We start from the raw sequence: 17,231 nt of genomic DNA on the forward strand, positions 1-17,231 counted from the left end.
GTTCCCATTGAAATACTGGCCAGTTTGTTGATTTAAATTTACTTGTTCTTTATTTTAAATATTGTATTTGTTCCTTTTTTTTTTTTTTTTTTTTTACTTTAAAATAAGATATGTGCAGTGTGCATAGGGATTTGTTCATAGTTTTTTTTATAGTCCGGCCCTCTAACGGTCTGAGGGACAGTGAACAGGCCCCCTGTGTAAAAAGTTTGGGAACCCCTGCCCTAAAGCAATTACATTAAAGTTGATCTTCATAAAATCAAAACTATATGAAGCTGATTTGATATCAGCTAAAGTAATCTGGGAAAGATAATTCTGTATGTGCAGGATGTATGAAAAATGATCTCAAATATTCAGAGGGCTAACTTGACCACCCTGGAGCAGGAATGTTGAATTTTAAGCCCAAACATAACTTTTCATGGATTGAGATCAAGCTCACATTGAGTTCCTTATAAAGCCCCTAGAAACACAATTGGAAAGTCTTATCAATACAAATTAAGCTGTTGCCTTAGGGTGGAAACAATCAAGCATGTTTGAAATAACCAGCCTGTAAGAAACCGCTATAATAATTATCCTCATCCTCAGATAAGAAAAAATGAGATGGAAATTCTGGTCCCTCATGCACAGCGGTGTCACTTTTTTCTCAGTACCTTTCAAACTACATACTAGAAGCTAACAACTGGTGTAATTACTTAAAGCTGTGCTTTTAAGTGATGAACTTATTTTGGATGAGATTCTGCAGAAACATGAAAAATGTTAACTTCCCTGGAAGAGCTGTGAGCAGCCTGCTTTTTGAAATAGAAACTGCTGTAAGCAGTGGTATGCTAGCAAATGTTTAAGAGCTGATTCTCCAAAAAAAAAAAACCCCAAAACATGAATATGTATATGACTTAAGTTTATAAAGGATAAATAGCACACAATTTACAAATAATAGTAAAATATACAATATTCTTTATTATAAATTTCATTACCAGTTTGTGCTGACCTCTGTGCTCATAGCTAATTATGGGTGAAACAAGTTAGTTGGTTGATATTTTAATTTACATTAACAAGGAAGAGGAAAGTGAAACAAGAAAGATATATGTACGTTGGAACTTGACTCATTTATCAAGGATGCAAGAGACTTCTTTGCTGAAGAGGATCATAGTTTTCAAATACTAGATTTTTTGTGCTATTTTATAGTGTAATAGCTGCAGATATGCAGAGTTTTAAGTTTAATCTGTATGAATCTGTTTTTTCCCCTTTCTTAAGTCTGGACAATCTACATAACAGTAAGTCCAGTCCAGTGTCTGCAGATTCCCACGGTATAAATACTCTCTCTCACCCTCTCTGATTTCTAAGTATCGGTGCATCCTGGTGTCACAGATGGTGAACTTGGGAATATTCACAGTATGCACCATTTTATGGTATCTCCACACTACAGACCCAAAACATGTCAAAATGTTGAGAGCATGGAGTATAGTAAAATATACTGAAATGATTAGGAAGTGATGAGTTTTGGCTTTTCTTAGAGGATCCTGACTCCTCTAGATTTCTAGAAATTGAAAGTTTGGGCTAAGCCATTAATTTGTATGTAGGTTTTATAATTAACCCAGAGGCCTTAGGTATACAAAAAATCACAGTCAGACTCCCCCCACCCCCTTGGTGTGTGTGTGTGTGTGTGTGTGTGTGTGTGTTTTAATTAAAACACTAGAAGAAGCCTTTTTCCCACCTGAACTTGAATAAGACAAACTACCACGCTCCTATCTTTTTGCTCCCTCCCCATTCTTCATCCCTCACCTCATCAGCCAGCTGGTCGGCCCTTCGCTGCATCTCCTCCAGCTCATTGCGCATGTCCGCGTCTTCGGCCATGGTAGTGGTGGGGGGTGGCTGGGCGCCTGGGTTGGGGAGTTAGTGGTGGGTTTGGCCACAGAACCTGGGGAAGAAGCAGATTTTAACATGTGAGAGCTGGCCTTCAGCTCAGTGATGGAGTGTCCACTGGTCATGTGGATGTCTCAGGTTTGATTCCAGGTCAGGGCACAAAGGAGAAGTGCCCATTTACTTCTACACCTATCCCCCCTCTCACCTTTCTCTCTCGCTCTCTTCTCCTCCTGCAGCCATGGCTCAATTGGAGTGAGCTGGCCAGGGCACTGAGGATGGCTCCATGGCCTCTGCCTCAGGCACTAAGAAGAGCTCAGTTGCTGAGCAACAGAGCAATACCCCAGGTGGGCAGAGCATTGCCTCCTAGTGGGCTTGCCAGTTGGGGCACATGCGGGAGTCTATCTCTGCCTCTCCTCCTCTTACTGAATGAAAACAACAACAAACAAGTAAACAAAAACACAGGAGAGCTTATATGTGTATGTGTAGGTGTGTACAAACAGACAATGTATGTGGTCCAGCCTCCTTCCATGCCTCAGTCATCTTCTGAGTTGGAAGCCATACTCTAATGAGGCAAGAGATTTATGCTGTCTCTCCAAAAGATGCGGTGAATGCATACTTGCCAACTTGACCTTGGGGATAGATACTGTCTACTTACGAAGTATTTTTCAAGACACAGACCACCCAAAAGTTAGGAATGATGGGATGGAGGGAAGTGGTTCTGGGTTAGTATAATTATAACCTCACATTTATTTACTTTTATTTAATTTTTAACAGCTTTAATAAGGCATAATTGGTATATAATAAATTCCACATATTTGAAGTGTATAATGTGGGAAGTTTTGACATATATGTATACCCAGAGAACCATGACCGCAGTAAGATAACAAATCTATCCACCATCCCCAACCACCTTACCCCAGGTTGAGACAACTACTTATATGCTTTCTATCATATTAGTTAGCCATAAAAAGTTAATTTGCATTTTATAAAATTTTATATAAATATACTATTTTTGTCTCATTCCTTTCACTTAGCGTAATTTTGAGATTCATTCATGTTGTAGCATGTATTGATAGTTCATTCTTTTTTTTTTATTTGCTGAGTAGTATCGATTGTATTTAGAGGCATCTAGTAGCAAAAGACAGAACCCTTTTAGTATTTTTCAATTTCTATCAGAGATTGCCAAGAGGAACATAGGTGTGTACAACTATTTTTCCAAAGAAGCTTGGGTTCTTGGCCCTGAAATGTGACCAGCCCAATTTTTGGCTACTCTTTTGAAATCCCCTATGGTACAAATTACAGGTAGCCTGACTGAGCTACCTCCAGAGCCAACCAGTCCCCTCTTTTATCCCTTACTTCCTTCCTTTAAAAAAGAAATTTTTTAAAAAATGTATTGATTAATTTGAGGGAGAGAAAGAGAAATACTGATTTGTTGTTTCATTTGTTTATGCACTCACTGGTTGATTCTTGTATGCTCCCTGACCCGGGATCAAACCTGCAACCTTGGTGTATCGGGATGATGCTCTACCCAACTGAGCTACCAGGCCACAGCCCTTTCTTCTTCTTTCCATTCTTTCTCCTGTGCTTCCTCTTGGAGCTGAGGGCTCTAGAACTGAGCTGCAGGGTGACTCTGCGCAAGTTTATCACTGTCTCTGAGTTTCCGTTTTCTCAACAGGGCAAACAATACCAGTCACATAGGCTTGTTGACAGGGTTATGTTATAAAGTTCTGGTCCACCTTGTTTGTAAGGCTGTGGGGGCTTAATATTCATAAAGCCTTTCTCATGCTGGATAAGCCTGTATACCCTTTTCTAAGAGTGAAACAAATCCAGTATTTGTTCATTAGCTTTTCTTCAGTAACAGCTGGTCGGGAGGCATGCTGAGCACCATGGAAACCCGAAACCTGGGAAACCAGCAGCATGCCCCAGACTCCAGTCCCTAAGCAGCGTCTCTCATGGGATTACCACATGGGGACAAATAAGAGTGCCTTCTTGTCCTACTCTCCATCTTTGTATTTTGCTGCTAGGTTCCTTGGGGGGAAATTCTTCCTTCAATCTAAGTAAGCAACTGACATTTCCATTTCATAGGTCAGGTTATCAGAAGGCAGAAGTCTGTGTGCTTTCAGACGTGTAATACTGTTGCAATTTCCCACTCCTCCAGGTCTGTTTGCAGATGGATGCTCGCTCACTCGCATGCTCTCTCTCCTCTCTCGTGCGTGCTCTTTCTCTAGTCTTGTGTTTCCTTGGCAATCTCCTCTCAAGGTTGCTATTCTCAGCACCTGAAGAATGGTTATTGGGCCCCTTGGCTTCAAGCTGACGGCACCCTATGAGGAGCTGGCTTATAGGCAGTTGGGGAGATGGCAGGGAAGCTATGTGATGAATACCCCTGTGTTCACCACTTTCACGGTTCCCCGAGGGGCTTCCACACCTTTGCCCTGCTCTAAAGTGTGGGGATATGCCTGAGATTTGGGGGGGAATGCTGATGAGTCTATCATTTTGCAAATACACAACATTACAAAGCTGTAAACGCAATACCCCCTTTCCTAGTAAGGATAGAGGGACAGCAGGCATGGAGCACACACCCAGATGCTCCGTTGCAATATTTAATACTAGCATTTGAGAACTTGTCCCACAAAACCCAAACCCAAGTATATTAACATTCGGAGAGACAGCACTTAACGGCAATTTCTGTCGCTGAAAGGACATTAATAGTGAAATGGCATTTATTATCCAGGCGATGTGGAACACTGCACTCATATTAGTGCATTAAACCTCCATCCTGTGTGTTGCCTGAGCTGAAACTGTGGCCCCAGACAGCAAAGCCTGCTGAGTAAATGAGGAAATAAGAAGCACAGCCACTCAAAACTAGTCCCTGGGGCTCTGATGTAAGACAATCTCTCATCCATTAAGGGCCCAACAGTATTCTATTAATTATTTTAAATCACCAGTGTTTAGGGGTCTGGCCCCTAGTAGGTGTTCAATTTATGTTAATTGATTTACTGAATAAATGACTGAATGAACTGATCTGACACCGGCAGGTGGCATTTAATGTTCCCAAGTCAGCAGTTTTCCTTGTGTGGTCAAGGGCAGAGCTTCTAAAACTTCAACAGGCGTCAGAATGACTGTGAACCTTGTTAAAACAGATTGCTGGGTCCATTCCCACAGATTCTGAGTCAGCTGCTCTGCTATGGGGTAGAGTCTGCATTTCTAACAAGCTCCCAGGTGAAGATGATGCTGTTGGTCCACAGGATGCACTTTGAGTGGCTCCTCTCTACAGGAGCTCCCATCTCCTGGAAGGTTAGTGAGTGCTACCACGTGAGGTGGGGGGAAGGGTCTGTGGTCACACAGGGTGGGGAACTGGTGGGCTCAACTAGGGGCGCTTCAGGGAATTATGGCCAATCCAGCTCACTGCTTGTTTCTGTACTGGCCATGAGAAGAAGGTGGTTTTTACATTTTTAATTAAAAAAGACTCAAAGAAGACTTCGTACATGTGAAAATCATATCAAATCCAGCTTCAGGGTCTGTTAATAAAGTTATACTGGACATAGCCATGCCCATTGGCTACCTGACTGTCAGCGGCTCCTTCCTTTTCGTCAATTGATTTATTTTTATTTTTTCAGCTACAGTTGACATACAGTATTATATTAGTTTTAGGTGTACAACATAGTAATCAGACATTTATATAACTTACGAGTTAATCACCCTGATGAGTCTAGTTCTGACAAGTTAGTGGCCCCTTTCAGGCTACAATGGCAGAGTTGAGTGGCTGCAGGAGACCCACATGATCCTAAAAGCTGAGCATGTGTACTCTCTGGTTCCATATAGAAAACACATGCTTATCCCTGTGCTAAATAAATTTAAACAGAAATCCTGAAAGCATTTCTTATCAGCCTTTCATATCCACTAAACATTGCATATTTTCTGTAGACAGACAATGTATAGTGGGGTTTTTTTTTTGTCTGTATTTAACTATAGAATTCTCTTTTTGTGAGGCTTCCTGTGATGGGGTTTGTGTTTCCTGGACCATATTGTAAAACAAGAAATGATACATGGAGTAAAATATAAAGATGGATTTGTCTTTGATTGACTATGTGCACAGGGTTTTAAGATTGCAAATAGATTTAACCCATGTGATTAATCGCAAGGTTCTGGAGTGCCCTCACAGTCCTCCCTAATGTTACTAATTTCTGTGACTAGCTGCAGACCAAGATGAGTAGTGGGCTGTTTGCATCAGACACACAAACATCTGAGGGTCTGTCACTGTCAAGGTATTGTAACTGGAAATAAATATGCCTTATTACTGATTTACTGATACTAGTCTGACTAGCCATAAAACAGAGCTAAGTAAGAATGTACTAACAAAGTAAGCTTATACAAGGATTCCTGTAAAATGTTAAATCCAGTTAGTTGCTCTTATAACCATAATTCAATATTATCAGTTTAATGATCAAAGTTATGTATTCTATAACAAATCAATATTATATTATCAATCCTGTGCTTTCACCTCTGGCCATCAAGGGTTAACAACATCTGAGCAAGAAGAATAACCACTTCTCACTCCCACCAGGAAGCTTGCAATTCCTATTCTTGCTCAAGGCCAGAGGACAGCTTGACTATGTGAATCTGTGGACCCTTGTTACATGAAACAAAACCCCTAGTTTATAAACTACCTGCTAGCTTCAGTGCCTGTAACAACCAAGGGAGGGAACGAACTCCAAGTTTCAGTTGGTGCTAGCTCCAGAAGATCTGTAGCCTTTCATCTGTTATTTGAACACTCTGGGCGAGCTTGCTCTAGTCGCCCACCACTTTCAGCAAGGAACTCTCAAACCCCTCCTCTGATTCCTTTGTTCTGTTTCGTCCATCCCCCCCCTTTCCCCCCTTATAACCCCCCACCGCCGCCTACACCAAGAAAGGTGAGTTTTTGAGGATAGGAGCCCCTCTTCTTCACAGGTGGCTGGCACTTGAATAAACCTCTCTCCTTCTCACCAGCACCTGTGTCATGTAATTGGCTTTCACAGCGATAGGCAGCCAGACCTGCAGGTCCTTACTTTCCTGTTTCAGTATGTGGTACAAAGTGAGCAGGCTTCAGTTACTCCTTGATGTCAAGCGTAATTTGTAGAGCCCTTCATTCTCTAATGCTGCATCCAAATCTGTTTGAGACCCACAATGAACACAGGGCAGATGGATTCCAGAGACGACCCTTTCTCCCTTGTCAAGGGGCTTACTTATTTACGTGCACTGAGACTGTTTTCTCAATGCAGAGTCTAAACTCAAATATGCGGTTAAGACCGAGGAAGAAGAAGCCAGGGTGGCTTTAAGGAGTATGTGTTTTGATGTACCAGGTGGACAGGGACACAGATGGCTATTTTGCTGGGAACATTGGCCTTAAGTTCAAGCACCATAGGACAGGAGCAGGAACGTCTCAGGGAAGGTATAATTCTCGCCATGTTTTACCTTTGAGTTAATCAGACAAACCAAAACATCTATATAATTTAACAACTATTGGCTGAATTATTGCAGAGAGCTGAAACCTTGATGTCTTGAGGTCTCTCCACACTGTTAATCATTCAAAGAAAGCTTTTGCAGGGTAGATGCTACTTCTCTCCACCCTGTCTCTGCTTTCTGGTGGAATTCAGCAAAAGTTTATTAGAGATGCAGCATTTAGCAAAAGTTTATTAGAAAGACTCACTATATTCAACAATGTCCAAAGAAGAACAAAGGAACTTTATATGTAGAAAATTCTCCTTAATTACTAATAAAAATCATACCAAAACCTATTGAGGGCTTACTCTTTGTAAGGCATTGTTTTAAGTATTTTTCATATAATAACGTACATAAACCCTAAATGACACATGTGTGGGTACTATTGCCTTCCTACTTTGTAAATTTCAGATCAGGAATTTGGGTCATTTTCAAAAACAGTTTCAGAGCATATTTATCCTCAAAGCACATTTTGTGGGTAGTTTGTCTTTTAATTAAAAACTGGAAATATTTTAGTTTCATTTACATACTAGAAAATAATACAGGGTGTTTTGACAGATATATCTCAGTATATCCAAGGTTTTGATATTATTTATCATCTCCAACTATGCTTTTAATCTTTATTTTATCTTTTCCTTTGTCTTTATTCTTATTTTTACTTCTCTTTTTTCCCTAAGATATATTATTGTGTTGTTCTTTTTATATCTTCTTGAATTAACAAAAGATTCATTTATATTGCATTTGTCTTGTTTTGGTTCCAGTATACTGACTGCTATAAATTGTCCTCTATATGTTACTGTGGCCTTATCCTATAGATTTTGGAATATATATAGTATTGCTTTTGGTATTTACTTCTAAATAGTTTTGGTTCTAATATTTAATTTCCTCTGTGTAATTCAAGAGTTATTTGAATGTATAATTTTAAAATTTAAATAATACTTAGTTTTTAATGTAATTTCTAATTTTATTTTTGTTACAGTCATGAAGGTGGCCCACATGATTTTTGCAATTTGAAATTGGTGACATTTTTTTTGTACCCTAACACATGACCAATTTCTGAGAATATTTAATAGGTATTTGAAAAGAAAGTCTAGTCTGTCTTTGACTCTATCTAGCAACCTATCTGTACCAAATCAAGCTTAAAAGGAAGATTTGTTATTCAAACTCCAGGAAATCCTTACTCAATTTGATCTATTCATTTCCATGTATTCAAGTCTCCCATAGTAACTGTGGCTTTATCACTTTCTTCTTATATTTCAACCTATTTTTTGCTTTTTATATTTTGCAGCTGTGATATCATATATATATATAGGCCCACGATTGCTACTTTTTCATAGTGGGTTGCAGTTTTTATCAATATTAAAGATTAGTATTGCACCCGTATACCCCATTTTACTGTTACTATACGACACAACTTTGGTCAAACTTGAGGAAAAGGAACACACATCTTAGACCTACTCTTTCATCTTCATAGAACAAACCCCCAAAACAACAACAAATCAGTATCATAAATCTAAGCTATAGGAATTTTCATTTGCTTTGTGACTCAGGATTTAACAGTGGGCAGTCACCTGCTTTCTCTAGGTTATTGTCCTCACCTTCTAGAAGGAGCCAGCACTTGGATGTTTGGAGACAGGAGTTAATCATCTCTTTCCCCGACTGTAATGGTATGAGATTGTGATCAAGTATGAGCCTAGTGATTTACTTTCACTGAACGAAATCTCTCCTTAAAGTTAATGGAACGTAAGACCCAAAGTGTCCATTCTAAGGGAATAGTGACGCACAGTGACAGCTGCTGAGACAAATCCTGAGGATTCCTCAAGTGCATTGGGGGCATTTTCTATTCTGAATAATAAGAATTTGCCCCACATTTGTAGCAGCTCTTCTAGACCAAGAAAAAAATCAGTTGCATTGGTTCCAGCAGTCTATATTACATAACTCTTGTTGTCAAAATATTATACACAGGTCCCTGGCTGGTTGGCTCAATGGTAGAGCATTGGCCTGGTGTGTGAAAGTCCATGTTCAATTCCTGGCCAGGGTGCACAGGAGAAGCGCCCATCTACTTCTCTATCCTTCCCCCTCTCCTTTCTCTCTGTCTCTTTCCCTCCTGCAGCCAAGGTTCCATTGGAGCAAAGTTGGCCTGGGTGCTGAGGCTGGCTCCATGGCCTCCACCTCAAGGGCTAGAATGGCTCTGGTTGCAACAGAGCAATGTCCCAGATGGCCTGAGCACTGCCCGCTAGTGGGCATGCCAGGTGGATCTCAGTCAGGTGCACACCGGAGTCTGTCTGTCTGTCTCCCCACTTCTCACTTTGGAAAAATACAAAAAAAATTACGCATAATAACAATCACTTATTGAGAACTTGCTATATGATAGGAATCGAACCAGGAACTTTATATAAAACTAGGAAGTTTCTATAGAGCCCCAAACCTTGCTCCTCCGAATGCAGTCCCCAGACTGTCTGCATCAGCCTCACTTGGGAGTGTAGGCTCCACCACACACCTACTGGATCAGATCACCTACTGCACAAGATCACCAAGCATCAGAAGTTTGAGGAATGCTGTTCTAATCCGCATTAGCTCCATAATAAGCATGAAAAGAATGAAGGGCAACCTGACCAGATAACCAATCAAGATCACCGAGCTGGTCAGTGGAGGAGGCCAATTGTCCCACCTTGGGGAGCCTGACTCTGTGCCCACACGTCCTCTGCTGTGCCACATGCCACTAGTTCACTCCACCCATTCAACATGGCCTGCAGACTTCCAGCAGTTTTGCTTCCCAAGCAGAATGAAAATTTGCTGGGCCATGGGCTCTTAATGTCTTGTAACAATGTCCTGCATTCAGAGGGTGGACACACTGGCTGATTTCTGTGAGACAAAGTCTTTCATTCAGAAAGCAAAGGAAAGATGCTTAGCATGTGGGCCGCAGAGCAAGATCACAGCCGTTCGGTGGGCCGCACTAGGTCTACAAAAGGCAACTGTTATGCAACACTTTTGAGTGTCATAAAACGACCAGAAACTGTAGTTCGCATCACAACTGCTGTTAACTAAGCTAATATCTACCTAGGATGCTAGAGAAATGAAAAATACAAGTAGGCCCCTAGGCTTACTTAATTTTATCCAAAATATTTTGAACTTCGTGGATTAGTCTGCGGGCCACACAAAATTGTTCGGCGGGCCGCATGCAGCCCGCGGGCTGCGAGTTTGAGACTCCTGGATTAGAGCATCATTCCAAAGTACAGAGGTTGCCAGTTTGATCCCTGGTCAGGGCACATATAAGAACAGAAGTTCCTGCCTCTTTCCTACTCTCTCCCTTCCCCTCTCTATAATCAATAACCATTAAAAACAAAGAAGAAGAAGAAAGAAAGAGAAAGCACCCTGGAGATTTTCTATGATCCCTAAATAATTTGTGAAGTCTAAGAATCGTTGTTTAAGATCATAAGAGCTCGGCCCTGGCCGGTTGGCTCAGTGGTAGAGTGTCGGCCTGGCGTGCAGAAGTCCCAGGTTCGATTCCCGGCCAGGGCACACAGGGGAGGCGCCCGTCTGCTTCTCCACCACTCCCCCTCTCCTTCCTCTCTGTCTCTCTCTTCCCCTCCCGCAGCCAAGGCTCCATTGGAGCAAAGATGGCCCGGGTGCTGGGGATGGCTCCTCGGCCTCTGCCCCAGGCACTAGAGTGGCTCTGGTCACAACAGAGCGATGCCCCGGAGGGGCAGAGCATCGCCCTCTGGTGGGCAGAGCATCGTCCCTGGTGGGCGTGCCGGGTGGATCCCGGTCGGGCGCATGCGGGAGTCTGTCTGACGGTCTCTCCCTGTTTCCAGCTTCAGAAAAATACAAAAAAAAAAAAAAAAAAAAAAGATCATAAGAGCTCAAAAGGGAGAAGACACTGAGACTCTTGAGTATTGGGACTCTACAGATTGTCCTGATAAATTCTCCTTCCTGAGAATAAGAAAAATTTATGTGCATATCTTAATGCTAAACTGAGGTCCAGAGCAAAAATAATTTTAGCAGACAATAGGTAGCAAGGTTCTGTTTATGCTTCTGTTGTTAAAAATAGCCATTTCTTAAATTTGCTGTGTCATGGTTGTGTATGATCTTTAAAATGTGGGCTGGACTTGGCTCTCTGCTCTTCTATTTTGGACATTCTATGCATGAAATTCAACCTCCTCCTCTTTTCATAGCAGGCACTACTGGTTTTAATAACTGTCATGGTTGAATCAAAAGATTATCTTTCAAATACAAAGAATAGGTGGCTCATGAATGACTGTTATACCATATTACATCCATTTTATGCCTGTTATTTGGTTCACGTATAAATCACAAGTGCTCATAACAGGGCTTCTCAGTAGCATGGTCTGAGGTCTCCTTGCATCTAAAACTTTTTAATTGCTTGTTCAAATGCAGATACTCAGTCATACCACCTCTGGGAAGAGATTTATTGAAGGTGAGACCAAAATCTGCAGTTTTAACAACAACCACAAGTCCTACTTTGGCCCCAGAATAGAAGGATTCATGCACAGCATCATGTAGGGCAGGGGTCCCCAAACTATGGCCTGCGGGCCACATGCGGCCCCCTGAGGCCATTTATCCGGCCCCCCGCTGCACTTCCGGAAGGGGCACCTCTTTCATTGGTGGTCAATGAAAGGAGCACATTGACCATCTCATTAGCCAAAAGCAGGCCCATAGTTCCCATTGAAATACTGGTCAGTTTCTTTATTTAAATTTACTTGTTTTTTATTTTAAATATTGTATTTGTTCCCGTTTTGTTTTTTTACTTTAAAATAAGATATGTGCAGTGTGCATAGGGATTTGTTCATAGTTTTTTTTTATAGTCCGGCCCTCCAATGGTCTGAGGGACAGTGAACTGGCTCCCTGTGTAAAAAGTTTGGGGACCCCTGATGTATGGGGCTGAAGGGCTTTCCAAGTAACCAATGAGAAACTGTTAATCCTGTGATAAAACCATCTAGAAATGCAAGCACTTGGTACTGTAGCATTTAGGAGGCCATCTTGATCTGAGGTGGCGGCCTCCTTTTCTCCCCTCCATGTTCTTCCCAGTATTTGATGTCATAGCACATACTATGTTAGAAACATGACAGGTACATTCTTATAGGAAAATCTGGCTTAAGAACCATTTCAAATGACAAGTATTTCAACCAGCTCACAGAAAGATTATGGTCACCCTCAGGGTTTCTGAGGGGAGGCACGGACCACTATCAGAGCACAATTCCATTCCAACTTGGTTTATTTCTTTTCCCAACCTCTGCACCCCATCCCATCCCTAAATGGGGCTCCATGTCTGTACATTTGGATGGATAAACAGACGCAGTCCTGATCTTGTTGCTCTTGAGAAGGAAAGTCTGACTTCCCCAAAGAGCCCCTTCCCTGGGCTATTCTGGAATTAATAAGAACAGAGCTGACAGGAGGCTTTGGCTTGGCTTTTGTTTTTTAGGGACCTGGGTCTAGGGTGGCCTGGCATTTCAATGCAGCTAGCTTTGGCATCTTAATTGCAACAGGGCAGCCAGCCACTACCAACACTGATTATGCCTAAATTCCCCCTTTTCAACAACGCCAATGTTTCCTGTCTGTTTTGCAAATGTGGCCAAATGGGTATTTAGCACTGAGGTTTGTATTATGCAACAGTTCCTGATTATTTACTTGGAGCTGAAGCAAGGAGGGCTTGCTGACCAGGAGAAAGGGAAGGGCAGAACCGAACCTCATCTCACTTACCCTGCTCATAGTCAAAGCAAACCACAGTAATCAGTTCATCCATTCTGCCAATATTTACTCAATGCAACGGTTAGTGTAGCCGCCTCCGGCCCGCAGCTGGAGGGAACGGCTGCCCCTAAAGACGGCTGTCGGGTTCTGGCTAGAAGCCTTTTGTTTGCAAGTCTCTTCCTCCATCTTGCCTGGGAGAGAACTGAGGAGAATGTTCATATCCAGGAATCTGGCTTGGTTCCCAGAAGATGAGTGATATCCATGTTGGATTAACACCTGGCCACATGATAATCAAGTCTCATTATGCCCTAAATAAAATGATTCCACTCAGGAGTGCATGAACAGACTGAATCAAAGACCAAACAGAAACACATGCTTTCTGTGCCCACAAGACCAGGTCAACGGTGAGAAGGAGGCTGGATGTCCTGGCTCTCGGACAGCCTTGCCTCCCTTCAGCTGTGGGAGCTGTTGTGCTCTGCTCAGGCCCTGGGATCCCCCTCACAGTTCTAGGGGCCATCCCCACTTCTGCATATTCCACTTCTGGCTTACGCCTGTGACTCTCTTTGTAAGACCACTCTAAGGCTGCCTCACCTGATCCGCTGAGAACTGCGAGGCCCCGGGTTTCCCCAGGGCAGACCCGTAGCTGGCAGACGACTAGCACAGGATATGGGAGCCAGATTCTTTTCCCTTAAGGTGAGGCGCACCTTTGAATGTAGTGGACACTCCAAAGGTTCTCTCGGGATCAAGCCAAAGCTAGGACCTCACCGGCCATTTCTTGGCTGTGTGGCTTCCTCTCCGTATTGTGGCCCTGCTGCGTCCCTCCCTTTCTGGTTCTTCCTGGGAGCACATCTTGAATAAATAAATCACCTGCAGGTAAACCTTGCCTCAGGTCTACTTTGAAGAAACCCCACCTAAGACAACTTCTACTGGCTTGTGAGCCATATTTTTATCAAGCATGGAAGACTGTAAACCTGCTACTGAGAAGACTCCACAAACATTGCATTAGAAAGAGGGATTGGGGGCAATGCTCCATGTTCCCAGATGTGTCAAAGAACATGGGAAGTCCGGGCTGGACTTGATTGCATTTGAAGACTCCATGTCCAAAATATCACAGAGTGGTGAGAACTTGAGGGTCATCGGAGCATCCTCCTATAGGAGGATGGGAAGCCCAGAGAGGTGGAATAGTTTGTTGGAGGGCATGCCATCAGGCCAAATCATTTAACTTCCAATCTAGGGCTCATCTTAAGGTTTCCTTGAAACAGAAAACATCAGACAACTTGGGAGAAAGGAACTTGTCTTGTTTGTGTCCATTGAATGTTTTCAGAATGTATAAAAATAACATGACTAAGGCCAACGTGGCCAGTGCACATTTCCTAAGGTTAACTTGAGGCAATTACTCTTTTTAACTGCTAGGATATCATCCCTCCACTAACAAAACCAAAAGTCTGGTTTCTTCTGTCTTAGATTTTTTTCTGGTGTGTATAGATCTTGGTTTAAAATGTTTTCTTTTCTGAATTAAAAGGAAGCATATGAGCTCTATGAGGTTTATCAAATGAGTAGTGTGTGTGTGTTGCTAAACTAATTGAGTTTTGATATTTTCTGTAACTTTTGACTTTCTTCTGGAAACACGATGAACAGCTCGACAGGTAAATGATGCTGATAATGACGATCTCTGTTCTCCTTGGAAAGGTACTCACGACGAAAACACCGAAGACCAGGTGTCCCCCTTATCCTGGACCTGTTATCTTTGTGAATAGTTTATCCAAAACCCTCGGCTTCTTGTGTCTTTTTCCCAATTTAAGAATAAGTGCACACCAGAGTATTAACTTGTCAATCACTTACAAAATTGATTTCAATGATCTCATGTTTCAAACTTAACCTCATTCTAAGTAATATCTATAAAATCAGAATTTTGGTGTTATGTTTTCTTTAATATACATGAAAATAGACACACAGCTATTAAAATTTGAAGAAACAGACTTTATCACCCTCTTAAATTTATTTGGTGAACTATTAAGGGTGTGTTTGTGGGTTGCTGGTCCAGCATTATGCCATTGGCCTAAGGCTTAAATTTGGCCTTTCATTCTGCTATGATGAAGAAACTCTCTTGCCCACTGATTCTCACCTGGAGGGCTCGTTAAAGCTCAGATTGCTGACGCAGCGCGTGATTCTGGAGTGGGGTCTGACAGCTTGCATTTCTAAGAGACTCTCAGTGATACCCTGGCTGCTGACTAAGGGAACGTGCTGAAGAACCCCTACTCTTACCTGCTCTGACTCTGAGATCACCTTCATTCTTCCATTGTAACTGCCACTATAATGTTGTGTCTTTTCTAGATAAGCCCTGTGTGCATGTTGCTTCCTAGAGTTGCCCAAAGGAACAGAAAGCCGGGACTTCATTGTGTTGGTAGAACAGGTTGTCCAACTAGGGATTGTGTGTCCTTTTTACAAATATCTGCGTGGATGAAAGAATTCATCCTGAAGCTAGTTTTCCTTATAACAAAATACCTAATTTAAAAGTTATTGGAGACGAGGCCCAGAAATATCACCTACTCTAACTACCAGAGGCTGCATATTCTGACTAAATAATTACTGAGCATTACCAAATTGGCATAGGACAATTTGCTATAGACTCCAAGAAATTAAACCATTAGCATGGAGAGGAAGTTGTAAGAAAATAGAGTTTGGTTCCATAAAGAGCCTTGAAGAGATCTGTTCAAAGGCTGTGTTGGAACCCTTAGATAAAGTGAGTTCCTGTTCTTGGAAATATCTAAGGAACAGCTAGTGGCCTCTGGTGGTTCAGATTCAGCAAAGAGAAGAGAAATGGATCATGTGATGCATAAATTCCCTTCCAAACCTGAGGTCTCTAGCTCTAAGAGAAGTCAAGGTGCATTCATGGGGTTGACAATGCAAGCCTAGCCCCTCACATAGGAGTGGGTTCCTTGTAGCCATGGGAATTGAGATTTCTTGAGTAGCCAGGCAAAATTCCTTAACATGACTCCTCAATATCGACTTCTTCCACAAGCAGAGGGGTGAGAGTTTTGATGGAGCTAACTATCTTTTGTCCCTTTTGGGAAAGGTTTGCCATGTGGGAAACAACACCATCTGCTTCTTGGTATTAAAGGATCCATTTTGGTTGGAGACAAGCATATTCCCTAAGTAGACAAACTCCCAAGAACTAGCTGACTCACAAAGTTTGCTTCATAGAAGTGAGAAAACCAAAAAATGCCAAATGAACATCATTTCTCAGATTAATCTAACAATCTCATATCAAATAACATGAGCATTCACCCTGGACTTCATTTTCGCTTTTGATGGAGATAATTATAATTATTTTTTTTGAGGGGGTTGTTAGTTAACAGTTCTTAGATAACAGTGCTGCTATGTTTCTCATTGAAGCAACCGGGACCTACAAACACAATTTCACTCCAAATAAACTCATCACACACCAACTTACTAAGTAGTTAAGAAACTCATGGAAAATTATTTGCTCTAAAAATGAATTCCCTGCAGGGTCTCTTAAATAGCAAAGCTTCTCACTTATATTCTAGCATTTTATAGATCATTAACTACTTGACAAAGAGAGTGAGAACAAGAGAATTAAAAAGTCTGGCCATGGTGTCAGGAGTCCCAGCTGATGGCAGAAGAGCTTCCACTGATGTTAAAGTGTCTCTGAAGTGATTGTGGAAGTCTGCGGGAACAGAAGAGTGATTTGTAAAATTAGATTTACCCAAATCTCCAGTCGCTGAAGATGAGTAACCAGTGTGACTGTTACTACCCCAGTGAATAAAACTGGCTTCTTCGGTCACTCAATTTGGCATTTGCTATCATTAGTATGGAGTGGATTTAAATAGCACTTTGGATTAGACTTTGTGCACAGAAGGCCTGGGGAATTTTACAACCCACACAAACAGCATGTACTGAGAATATCAGAAGGAAGAAAGCTTTCTGTGGCCAAATGGTAAGATGTTCATGCTGGACACATCCCCACTCACTGTGTGTGTCCTGTGTTCACTCTTGTCATTGAATGTGTGTTTGATCACAGAAAGTTTCAAGGTCCAATTTCAAAAAGCTAAAACATGACTTGTAAAAAATGTACAGTGAATAGTGAATACATGTCAAAAATTTATTAAGCTCATTACTGAGGGATCCAACAAATGATAAAGCTGGTTCAAAGACAATTCGCCTAC

The 17,231-nt window shown here is 41.8% G+C and overlaps 1 protein-coding gene across 2 annotated transcripts in view; it reads right to left on the reverse strand.

The window, feature by feature from the left end:
• The window catches only part of SNAP25 (synaptosome associated protein 25), an 86,017-nt gene that overhangs the window by 29,937 nt on the left and 38,849 nt on the right, over nucleotides 1-17,231 (reverse strand). For both annotated transcript variants that reach the window (XM_066236043.1, XM_066236044.1), the window contains exon 2: nucleotides 1,777-1,912. In XM_066236043.1, coding sequence (XP_066092140.1) covers nucleotides 1,777-1,848 — 72 coding nt within the window. In that variant the 5' untranslated portion in view covers nucleotides 1,849-1,912. The remainder of the gene's footprint in view (nucleotides 1-1,776; nucleotides 1,913-17,231) is intronic.

This window comes from Saccopteryx bilineata, chromosome 6, assembly GCF_036850765.1.
Source record: "Saccopteryx bilineata isolate mSacBil1 chromosome 6, mSacBil1_pri_phased_curated, whole genome shotgun sequence".
In the NCBI taxonomy this organism is placed as follows: Eukaryota; Metazoa; Chordata; class Mammalia; order Chiroptera; family Emballonuridae; genus Saccopteryx; species Saccopteryx bilineata.